The sequence below is a fragment of the Schistocerca nitens genome, chromosome 6, assembly GCF_023898315.1.
Source record: "Schistocerca nitens isolate TAMUIC-IGC-003100 chromosome 6, iqSchNite1.1, whole genome shotgun sequence".
Lineage (NCBI taxonomy): Eukaryota > Metazoa > Arthropoda > Insecta > Orthoptera > Acrididae > Schistocerca > Schistocerca nitens.
This window is the reverse complement of record NC_064619.1, coordinates 147,954,118-147,966,399: the sequence shown is the minus strand read 5'-3', so window position 1 is coordinate 147,966,399 and position 12,282 is coordinate 147,954,118. Positions and strand designations below refer to the sequence as shown.

At 43.5% G+C, this 12,282-nt stretch overlaps 1 protein-coding gene across 1 annotated transcript in view; it reads right to left on the bottom strand.

Annotated features, from left to right (window-relative positions):
* LOC126263263 (uncharacterized) overlaps positions 1–12,282 on the bottom strand; it is a 292,463-nt gene that overhangs the window by 46,449 nt on the left and 233,732 nt on the right. Inside the window, exon 5 of the mRNA XM_049960348.1 lies at positions 4,127–4,292. Within this exon, the coding sequence (XP_049816305.1) occupies positions 4,127–4,292 (166 nt within the window). The remainder of the gene's footprint in view (positions 1–4,126; positions 4,293–12,282) is intronic.

Sequence of the window (12,282 nt, the reverse complement as noted above, 5' to 3'; positions counted from 1 at the left end):
TAATTGAACTACCGCAATGAAAATTGAATACTGTGTAATCAAAGACTCAAATGGAGAAAAAAGAAATCCTCCAGCAATTTAAATTTGTGAGCTTGAAGAACCTTAAACCATATGTTAAAACTTCTGCGTGAATTCAGCTGTAAAAGTTTGGACTTATCTGACCTGTTGTACATCATTTTCATAGTGATACAAATTAATTAAGAAATATTTGAAAAGGGTAATTTGTGTGGAATAATTTTAAGTAATATCCTTATTATGTTGTACTCAATCAGATCTTTTCTGGAGTAAACAATTTTGCATGTCTTAGGACATATTAATCAATGGGAAAGTTAATGTTTTCACAAAGTGCTTATGTTCCATAGCGACACACAATCCCATGCATGGCATGCATGGACTTGTGTGTGTGTGTGGGGGGGGGGTATTATAACAGAATGACACCATGACCCCTAAACTAGAATAGTAATACTCGATACAGCAAACAGTTTGAAGTAACCGATACTCCAATGTCCGATTTGAAGACTGTCAGCTTCTGTATATTTATCTTTGCACACTTTAACCTTGCTTACCTGGCAATGGTGTCTACAACTTATGACTATTGAATCGCATATAATACTTCCCAAAGCACATTGAATATACCATTTAGCATAACCTTGAAGCAAGCAGAAAACATTAGCTAGCCTTCTCTGTGCATTCCTCTGTATTTAAACTAATGGCCCGAATCAAATCGGTAATTGTGAGAACATAAAATTATTTATTGCTGTAATTTCTTTACATGTAATATTTTATGTAAATATTGCCTTTAGCTTCGAGTTTAACAACTTAAAGAGACTGTCATCTTTGGTCATGCAGAGAGGAGATGGATCTTTGGAACACGAGGTTCGGGGTCTTTTATCACTAGCGTCGGTTGGGTGAGGTTGTGATACAGATGTGGTGGAAGATGCTAGAGTGTAAATTTGGTGAAAGACAATGTTTCATTTTATATTGGTGTAGAAGTGTTAAATGTGAGAAGATTTATTAAATATATGATGTGCATAAACTAAAATAACTCTTTTTCTCTAAAAAAGCAAAGTACCACGTTACCATACAAACCAGTTAGTCTCATCCTAACATAAAGAAAACCGTAGGAACCTCACAGTGGAATCACTCCTAGACTTAACGAAGCCAAGATATACTATGAAGACAATAACAAAGCCATCACCGTAAAAGCTAAGAACCAACACTGTTCGTACGTGTTAACGACCTCTAACTATAAATTTGAACCTCCTGTAGATCCTAAAGTAACCATGTGGACAAAGGAGTAGGACAACTTATAGACTGTGGAAATTTAGAAAGTAAGAGGTCTGTTAAAAGTTGCAGAGCCTTGGTGTTTCCAAAACTTACAGAACACCTTCTAGGACTTCTCTTTTCTAGTGCTGAAGCAATGAAAGCACAGGTGAGAATGTGGCTCTGTCAACAAAGTCAAAAATGCTGCAATGACAGTATCAACAAACTGGTCTGTGGCTGGGAGTAATGTTGTAGTGTTTCAAGAATTTCCGCATAAATTCTAGAACCACTCGGCCTTCTACCATCTCAAACACATGATATTTTAAATATAAGTGTGAGAGAGCCTATTTACTACACATCACCTGTCTGTGTGTGCGGGTTTGAAGTTTATCATCAGACGACTATAGATGTGGTGGTCAACGGTGCTGACAGGTGCTTGCCGGTCATGCTGTGGAATCCGTAGTGAAAGAACAAGGAATGTTTATGTATTATGTGCTGTTTTATAACTTTGACTATTGTAGTGAAAAAAAAAGAAGGGGCATTGAAGAATTGATAATTAATGGTCGTTTAGGACACGGAGAGGATAAGACGTATTGAAATTCATATTGAGAAAGGACCATGTTATAAAGCCAACATTACCTTATACATAAATCTACTTTGTTTCTAACATTTGGAGACATGAAGAGACTTACTTGATATTATTTTTTTATGTGGAGTCTGAGATTTATAAAAAGTTTGATGTTAAAACATACAGTGTTGAGTGAAGCAAAAGAAACTGCGTAGGCCTGCTTATTTTTATAAGGAGAAAGAGTCTTGAGAAATTCCTGTTTCTAGCAAATATACTTCTGAGAAGAAGAGAAAAGGAGGTTGTAGCAGCAAGCTGACCAGCAAGGAAAGTCAGCTGACAATCTCAAGTAAGTCATATTGTTAAAGAAGTGGGCGTTTACACACATACTTCACCACTTTAAGTCATCCAAAGCATTAGAATGTGTTCTTTGCCAGGACGACTGTGTTGAGAAATAAATATGTAGATGTGAAGTATAAAGATGTAGAATGTTAATAACTTTTTTTTTTATTTAAAAAAGCTTTAAGAGTTTTCACATTAAAAATTTGGAGTTATTACTTTTCAGCATGCTCCCATATAATGGCATCATGAGAATTGGTTGCTTATGTCTGTGGATCAGTCCCGATAAAACAAGTGCTCTATAGCCAATGGGCATTACAGAAAGCAATGTACTGCTTTTTGTTTTTCAGAACAAAAAAAAAAAAAAAAAAAAAAAAAAACTACAGAAGAATTAAGTGGCAGTGTGTAGATGGTTGTCCAAATAAAGGTAGATGTAAATCTGAGTGGAAGGATTTCAAAATGGAAGCATAAATACCAACATTTAATGCAGGAGTATAGCATAAATAAAAATTACAAATGAGACACAGGCAGAGATCAAGCAGTATACACATGAGAAATGACAAGTAACTGTTGATGCAGAAGCTGTGGTACTGAACACATATCACATTCTGCATGACAACTGTCCACAGTTACCACAGTTACAAGAAACAATGAGAAATTTATAACATTTGGACCACTGCTCCCATGAAGGAAATACTTTTCTTGATGTGGTGACCACAGAAAACAAAAGAAGAGCAACTAGATGTACTTTTACGGACCAAAACATAATGGAAATTGAGCTACTAAAATATAATTCTGTTGCAACCAGGCAACTCCACGTATACCATAATGGAAGACTAGTCTTCAAACTGAATATTTCTTATTGAAATTTATGTCATGGTTACACAGACTATACGGGAGCAAGGCTTTGAGATGGGGCTATTTAATCCTTGTGTGTTAAAATAATCTCATAGTGGTAAATGATATGGTTCCCTAAATGGAATGCTACTTCAAGCAAAGTGTAAACCAGCAGTATGAAGTTAGATTAATATAAAGTGCTCCTCTGCATGGAAGCTATCATGAGGATGTTCTTTCCCACAGATTCACAATGCCTCTATGATTTCATACCGCATCTAGCAGTAGCTACGACTGCTGGGAGCCACTTCGAAGCAGGAGATCTATATGATTTCTTTGGCAGTTTTCCATACAGTACCAAAGAGCTGTCAACATGGAATTTGTGGAGTAGTTGAATTATTGGATACAAATAAATGTCAGGAGTCATATAGTTAATATCTTAATGTTAACTAACACCAATCTGGAGCATTTCAACTAATAAACTAAATATATTGGAAGGAATGTGTATGAATCTGAAATACAAAAATTAATTCTAACTGAAACTATAATAAGTTGGTTCAAGAAAATACTAAAAAGAATTGGTTAATTGTGGAGTTGAGTTTACATGAATGTAGAATCATGCTGGGAGACTCCCAAGAACCACCAGTACAATAGCAGCCCCCTCATTACCTGATACCATACAGGGCTGGAACAACTGAACTACATCTTTTGCCAGGAGTTTGACCAGTTATCACTGTGCCCAGAAATGAAGAACATCCCACCCACAATCCTAGTCACCTCTCCTAAAGTGGTATTCTGCTGCATACCCAATCTCCGCAATATCCTGGCCTATCCCTATGCCACATCCATTCCCAATCCTCACCACATACTCCAGTGGAAGGCTCTGGTATGATCTGTTTGATTCACTCACCCACTACATCAATTCCAGCCCATCACAGGCTTATCCTGTCCCATCACAGGCACAGCCACTTATGAAAGCAGTCATGTCATAAGCCAACTCTATTCCAATCTCTGCACATATTAGGTGATTTTTCCAACCTGCCTAGTTTTTAGATTTTCTTTTTTCTGCCTTTCTTACAAAGTTACAACAAATAAATACAGAAACTATGCCATAATGTAATTTACCTTTGGGGGTGGAATCACTCTGACACCTGCATGTATTAAATTGTGAGCAACTTTGTGCAAGTCCTCCTCAGGCTCATAATGGTGATCAGCATCATCAGAATGGTTTATAAGTTCATGTTGTGCAATTGGACCAGGTTTCTTGTGAATAATTACACCTGGACGAAGCCTGCAAAAAGAGCAATGTTTAGTGAGAATTCTTAAATTAGCTTGCCATAAGAGTCACAATAATGACACTGCTATTTATTTACGACAGAAAATAGCAGTAGCGAACTGTGATACTGATGGGATGGTGGTGGTAATTGGGGGGGGGGGGGGGGAGGAAGGTAGGTGGGAAATGGAAAAGTAACAAGCGTGGATACTGAAGGCAGGTGGGTTGTAAAACAGAAGGATATGCTGGAGGGACAATTCCGACTAACACAGTTCAAGAAAACTAATTTGGGTGGAAAAGGGTGAGGGACTGAAAGAGTTTGAGAAGTTGTTACTCATTTCTGGGTATGGCAAAAGGTACTCAATCCCAGACAGATGATCTGCAGATCTCCTGCTCTGGGATGATACTCTTTAGTGAGATGGATACTTCTTTCTAGTTGGTTTAAGATTGTAGTTGGGAAAATAGGACTGAGGGAAGCCCTGCCAAGGAAACTTCCCTCTTTCCTGATGAGGCAACAGTTTGTTGCGAAAGCTTGAATTTTGTGTGTATGTTTGTGTTTGTTTGTGTGTCTGTCGACCTGCCAGCACTTTCATTTGGTAAGTCACATCATCTTTGTTTTTAGATATATTTTTCCTATGTGGAATGTTTCCCTCTATTATAACCACACACACACACACACACACACACACACACACACACATATATATATATATATATATATATATATATATATATAATAGAGGGTATCGAGACTATTTTATTTGTTTGATATTGTAGGATGGCGTATCACCTGCGTCCCGCAGTGGGATATCGACGAACAATGCATGAAAATGGTACCAGTGGTTTCCAACAGCCCGAAGCCGAAGAACATAGTACAAATACTATTTCAGGGACAAACAGGTCATCTCAAGAAGAGTCTTCACAACTTGGATCCGACGACGGGTGGGATTTGCTGTTGTCGCGCCTGCCAGCGGTCCTACTCGGAGCTGGAACGTCACCCGCTTCGGTGGCCCCAGTGGGGGCCCCTTTAGAAAGCACGCGCCAGCCACCTAGTATTACAAGTGGCTGGAGTCCGCGTTTTCGCGATGGCGCAACCGCGTCAAGGTCACCGGCAGGTTCTGGGTTTGAGAGGATGAGGAAGTGGCTCTGGTTATTTGCTTCTGTACCCAGAACCTCCCACAGAAGAACCCCAAAAGTGCCCCACATGTGACAGGATACTTTCCGGGACTGGATCAGATTCTGAATGTGGCTCTCCAGCAGGGATACGACTTCCTCAAATCCTGCCCTGAAATGAGATCCATCCTTCATGAAATCCTCCCCACTCCACCAAGAGTGTCTTTCCGCCATCCACCTAACCTTCGTAACCTCTTAGTTCATCCCTATGAAATCCCCAAACCACCTTCCCTACCCTCTGGCTCCTACCCTTGTAACCGCCCCCGGTGTAAAACCTGTCCCATGCACCCTCCCACTACCACCTACTCCAGTCCTGTAACCCGGAGGGTGTACACGATCAAAGGCAGAGCCACGTGTGAAAGCACCCACGTGATCTACCAACTGACCTGCCTACACTGTGATGCATTCTATGTGGGAATGACCAGCAACAAACTGTCCATTCGCATGAACGGACACAGGCAGACAGTGTTTCTTGGTAATGAGGATCACCCTGTGGCTAAACATGCCTTGGTGCACGGCCAGCACATCTTGGCACAGTGTTACACCGTCCGGGTTATCTGGATATTTCCCACCAACACCAACCTATCCGAACTCCGGAGATGGGAACTTGCTCTTCAATATATCCTCTCTCCCCGTTACCCACCAGGCCTCAATCTCCGCTAATTTCAAGTTGCCGCCACTCATACCTCACCTGTCATTCAACATCATCTTTGCCTCTTCACTTCCGCCTCGACTGACATCTCTGCCCAAACTTTAAATATGTCTGCTTGTGTCTGTATATGTGTGGATGGATATGTGTGTGTGTGCGAGTGTATACCTGTCCTTTTTCCCCCCTAAAGTAAGTCTTTCCACTCCCAGGATTGGAATGACTCCTTACCCTCTCCCTTAAAACCCACATCCTTTCGTCTTTCCCTCTCCTTCCCTCTTTCCTGATGAGGCAACAGTTTGTTGCGAAAGCTTGAATTTTGTGTGTATGTTTGTGTTCGTTTGTGTGTCTGTCAACCTGCCAGCACTTTCATTTGGTAAGTCACATCATCTTTGTTTTTATATATATATATATATATATATATATATATCCACGTGGGAAAAATATATCTAAAAACAAAGATGATGTGACTTACCAAACGAAAGCGATGGCACGTCGATAGACACACAAACAAACACAAACATGTCCTCAATCTTTCCTCTCCCAATTCCACACCAGCTGTTCAGAGCATCCTCCTACAGGCCAACCGCAAATTAGAACAACATGCCACCCTTCACCTCAAAAAACTATCCAATCTCCTGGTTTCCCACCTCCGGAAAGGCAACTCACTCACCCATCACAACCTTTGCAGCAAACCTCAAGCTCCTCTCATTGCACACAAACCCAGTCTCTCCCATCTACTCAACCTCCCACTTCCAGCTCCACTCCCTCCAAAACCTCAAAATTCCAATCAACACAATCTGGAAGCACAACACCCTAATTCAGTAGTTAACCTTTCCTCCAAACCTCTCTCCCAATCCGAAACCTCTGTCCTATCCAAAGGCCTCACCTTCAGCCCCACTCCCAGATTCAACCAAACAGCCCTCGTCAAAGATTTACTGTCCTACACTCGTACTCTCTGCTGGAAGTATCACTTTGCCACGAAGAAAAATGATCCTAATCCTACTCCTAATGATCCAACTCCCCAAGACACTATCCAAATTGAACCCTGCCTGGAACAGTTCCGTCCTCCGTCACAGCGGGACTCACCTCCTCTTCCTCAAAATCACCCTCTCCAAACCTTCCAGGAATTTCTGACTTCCAGCCTTGCCTCTCAATCCTTCTTAAAAAAAACCTTAATCCTACTCCCAACATCACCACTGCTGAAGCCCAGGCTATCCGTGATCTCAAGGCTGACCGGTCCATTGTCATCCTTCCGGCGGACAGGGGTTCCACGACCGTGGTACTTGATCGTCGGGAGTATGTGGCTGAGGGACTGCGTCAGATTTCAGAAAACACCACATACAAAGTTTACCAAGGTAACCCCATTCCTGATGTCCAGGCAGAGCTTCAAGGAATCCTCAGAACCTTAGGCCCCCTGCAAAACCTTTCACCTGACTCCATCAACCTCCTGACCCCACCGACACCCCGCACCCCTACCTTCTACCTTCTTCCTAAAATTCACAAACCCAATCATCCCGGCCGCCCCATTGTAGCTGGTTACCAAGCCCCCACTGAACGTATCTCCGCCTACGTAGATCAACACCTTCAACCCATTACATGCAGTCTCCCATCCTTCATCAAAGACACCAACCACTTCCTCGAACGCCTGGAATCCTTACCCAATCCGCTACCCCCGGAAACCATCCTTGTAACCATTGATGCCACTTCCTTATACAGAAATATCCCGCACGTCCAGGGTCTCGCTGCGATGGAGCACTTCCTTTCACGCCGATCACCTGCCACCCTACCTAAAACCTCTTTCCTCATTACCTTAGCCAGCTTCATCCTGACCCACAACTTCTTCACTTTTGAAGGCCAGACATACCAACAATTAAAGGGAACAGCCATGGGTACCAGGATGGCCCCCTCATACGCCAACCTATTCATGGGTCGCTTAGAGGAAGCCTTCTTGGTTACCCAAGCCCGCCAACCCAAAGTTTGGTACAGATTTATTGATGACATCTTCATGATCTGGACTCACAGTGAAGAAGAACTCCAGAATTTCCTCTCCAACCTCAACTCCTTTGGTTCCATCAGATTCACCTGGTCCTACTCCAAATCCCATGCCACTTTCCTTGATGTTGACCTCCACCTGTCCAATGGCCAGCTTCACACGTCCGTCCACATCAAACCCACCAACAAGCAACAGTACCTCCATTACGACAGCTGCCACCCATTCCACATCAAACGGTCCCTTCCCTACAGCCTAGGTCTTCGTGGCAAACGAATCTGCTCCAGTCCGGAATCCCTGAAGCATTACACCAACAACCTGACAACAGCTTTCGCATCCCGCAACTACCCTCCCGACCTGGTACAGAAGCAAATAACCAGAGCCACTTCCTCATCCTCTCAAACCCAGAACCTCCCACAGAAGAACCACAAAAGTGCCCCACTTGTGACAGGATACTTTCCGGGACTGGATCAGATTCTGAATGTGGCTCTCCAGCAGGGATACGACTTCCTCAAATCCTGCCCTGAAATGAGATCCATCCTTCATGAAATCCTCCCCACTCCACCAAGAGTGTCTTTCCGCCGTCCACCTAACCTTCATAACCTCTTAGTTCATCCCTATGAAATCCCCAAACCACCTTCCCTACCCTCTGGCTCCTACCCTTGTAACCGTCCCTGGTGTAAAACCTGTCCCATGCACCCTCCCACCACCACCTACTCCAGTCCCGTAACCCGGAAGGTGTACACGATCAAAGGCAGAGCTAAGTGTGACAGCACCCACGTGATCTACCAACTGACCTGCCTACACTGTGATGCATTCTATGTGGGAATGACCAGCAACAAACTGTCCATTCGCATGAATGGACACAGGCAGACAGTGTTTCTTGGTAATGAGGATCACCCTGTGGCTAAACATGCCTTGGTGCACGGCCACCACATCTTGGCGCAGTGTTACACTGTCCGGGTTATCTGGATACTTCCCACTAACACCAACCTATCCGAACTCCGGAGATGGGAACTTGCTCTTCAATATATCCTCTCTTCCCGTTATCCACCAGGCCTCAATCTCTGCTAATTTCAAGTTGCCGCCACTCATACCTCACCTGTCATTCAACAACATCTTTGCCTCTGCACTTCTGCCCCAACTAACAACTCTGCCCAAACTCTTTGTCTTTAAATATGTCTGCTTGTGTCTGTATATGTGTGGATGGATATGTGTGTGTGTGCGAGTGTATACCCGTCCTTTTTCCCCCCTAAGGTAAGTCTTTCCGCTCCCGGGATTGGAATGACTCCTTACCCTCTCCCTTAAAACCCACATCCTTTCGTCTTTCCCTCTCCTTCCCTCTTTCCTGATGAGGCAACAGTTTGTTGCGAAAGCTAGAATTTTGTGTGTATGTTTGTGTTTGTTTGTGTGTCTATCGACGTGCCAGCGCTTTCGTTTGGTAAGTCACATCATCTTTGTTTTCCTAAAAACGAAGATGATGTCACTTACCGAACGAAAGCGCTGGCAGGTATACACTCACACACACACACACATATCCATCCACACATATACAGACACAAGCAGACATATATATATACTCATGCTCATAAATTAAGGATAATTGCAGAATGTTGTACCACACAACATGGCACAACACAAAACTGGCGCTAATAGCATAGGCACATAGGGAACACACACGACACAGATCTGGAAGTCCACGGTATTGGTGATAAGTTGAGAAAACCATCCCGAAACACATGTGCTACAAAACGCCACTGTTTCCTGTGCATGTACCCCGACATAAATATGGGATATGATCACCATGCACACGTACACAGGCCACACAATGGTTTGGCATACTCTGGATCAGGTGGTCGAGCAGCTGCTGGGGTACAGCCACCCATTCTTGCACCAGTGCCAGTCAGAGCTCCTGAAGTGTCCTAGGGGTTTTAAGATGTGCAGTGATACGTCGACCGAGAGCATCCCAGACATGCTTCACGGGGTTTAGGTCTGGAGAACAAGCAGGCCACTTCATTCGCCTGATATCTTCTGTTTCAAGGTACTCCTCCATGATGGCAGCTCGGTGGGGCCATGCGTTATCATCCATCAGGAGGTAGGTGGGACCCACTGCAGCCCTGAAAAAGCAGACATACTGGTGCAAAATGACACCCCAATACACCTGACCTGTTACAGTTCCTCTGTCAAAGACATGCAGGGGTGTACGTGCACCAATCATAACCCCACCCCACACCATCAAACCATGACCTCCATACAGGTCCCTTTCAAGGACATTAAGGGGTTAGTATCTGGTTCCTGGTCCATGCCAGATGAAAATCACTTTTCAGACTATACTGGAGTCTTCTGTGAACATAACCCGGGACCACTGTTCCAATGACCATGTAGCGTGTTTTTGACACCAGGCTTTATGGGCTCTCTTGTGACCAGGGGTCAGTGGAATGCACCTTGCAGGTGTCTGGGTAAATAAACCATGTCTGTTCAGTTGTCTGTAGACTGTGTGTCTGGACACAACTGTTCCAGTGGTTGTGGTAAGGTCCCAAGCAAGGCTACCTGCAGTACTCCATGGCCGTCTGCAGGCACTGATGGTGAGATATCAGTCTTCTTATGGTGTTGTACACTGTGGATATCCTGTACTGTAGCACCCGGACACGTTTCCTGTTGGCTGGAATCATTGCCTTAATCTTGAGATCACACTTTGTGGCACACGGAGGGCCTGTGCTATGACCTGCTGTGTTTGACCAGCATCCAGTTGCCCTAGTATTCTACCCCTCATAACCTCAACAATACGTTGTTCTTTGAGCCATTTTCAACACACCATCACCATTAGCACATCTGAAAACGTCTGCACACTTACTCGCTGCACCTTACTCTGACATGCACCAACACACCTCTGTGTATGTGGACTGCTGCCAGCGCCACCGTGAGACGACCGCAGGTCAAATGCACCGCATGGTCATATCTCGAGGTGATTTAAATCCACAAATTGCCCACCAGAGAATTGTTTCACCATGTATCAGCATTATCCTTAATTTATGAGCATGAGTGTACATCTTTATTCTTCATGTCTACACATTTGCAGCCCTCTGCCACTAGAGGGATCAGAATTCTAGTGTAACATGGTGGTGTGTAACGTAACAATTTATTGTAATCAAGTTTTGACTTCAAAGAATTCATCCACACATGGAGGACCTTCACCTTCAGTATGACAATGCCAGACCACACATGAGCGCTGCAACATCTGCAACAATCCGATGCCTTGGGTTCACTGTCAATCATCCTCCACTCTGTCCCAACTTGACCCAATCCAATTTTCATCAGCCTTTGAGGGCTTCGGTTTTTAATAATGAAGCAGTGCAAGCAGGTATGAGATTGTGGCTCTGTTAGCAAAGACAAACATTTTACGGTGATGGTATCAACAAACTACGAGAAATGTGTTCATTGCCAGCATGACTATGTTTAGAAATAAATATGTGGACATGAGGATAGAATGTCAATAATATTTGTTTTACTTAAAAAGCTTTAATAGTTCGCACATAAAAAATTTGAAGGCATTACTTTTCAGCAGGCTCTTGTAATATTAATTTATAAATCAGACTGTCCTCTTTCCTAATCTTGTTAAAGTATTTAAAACACTATCTCCCAAGCAGACATATTTAAATATGTCTGCTTGTGTCTGTATATGTGTGGATGGATATGTGTGTGTGTGCGAGTGTATACCCGTCCTTTTTTCCCCCTAAGGTAAGTCTTTCCGCTCCCGGGATTGGAATGACTCCTTACCCTCTCCCTTAAAACGCACATCCTTTCGTCTTTCCCTCTCCTTCCCTCTTTCCTGATGAGGCAACAGTTTGTTGCGAAAGCTTGAATTTTGTGTGTATGTTTGTGTTTCTTTGTGTGTCTGTCGACCCGCCAGCACTTTCATTTGGTAAGTCACATATATATCGCTGGCACATCGATAGACACACAAACAAACACAAACATACACACAAAATTCAAGCTTTCGCAGCAAACTGTTGCCTCATCAGGAAAGAGGGAAGGAGGAGAAAGACGAAAGGATGTGGGTTTTAAGGGAGAGGGTAAGGAGTCATTCCAATCCCGGGAGCGGAAAGACTTACCTTAGGGGGAAAAAAGGACGGGTATACACTCTGTATGTGCGAGTGTTTACCCGTCCTTCTTTCCCCCTAAGGTAAGTCTTTCCA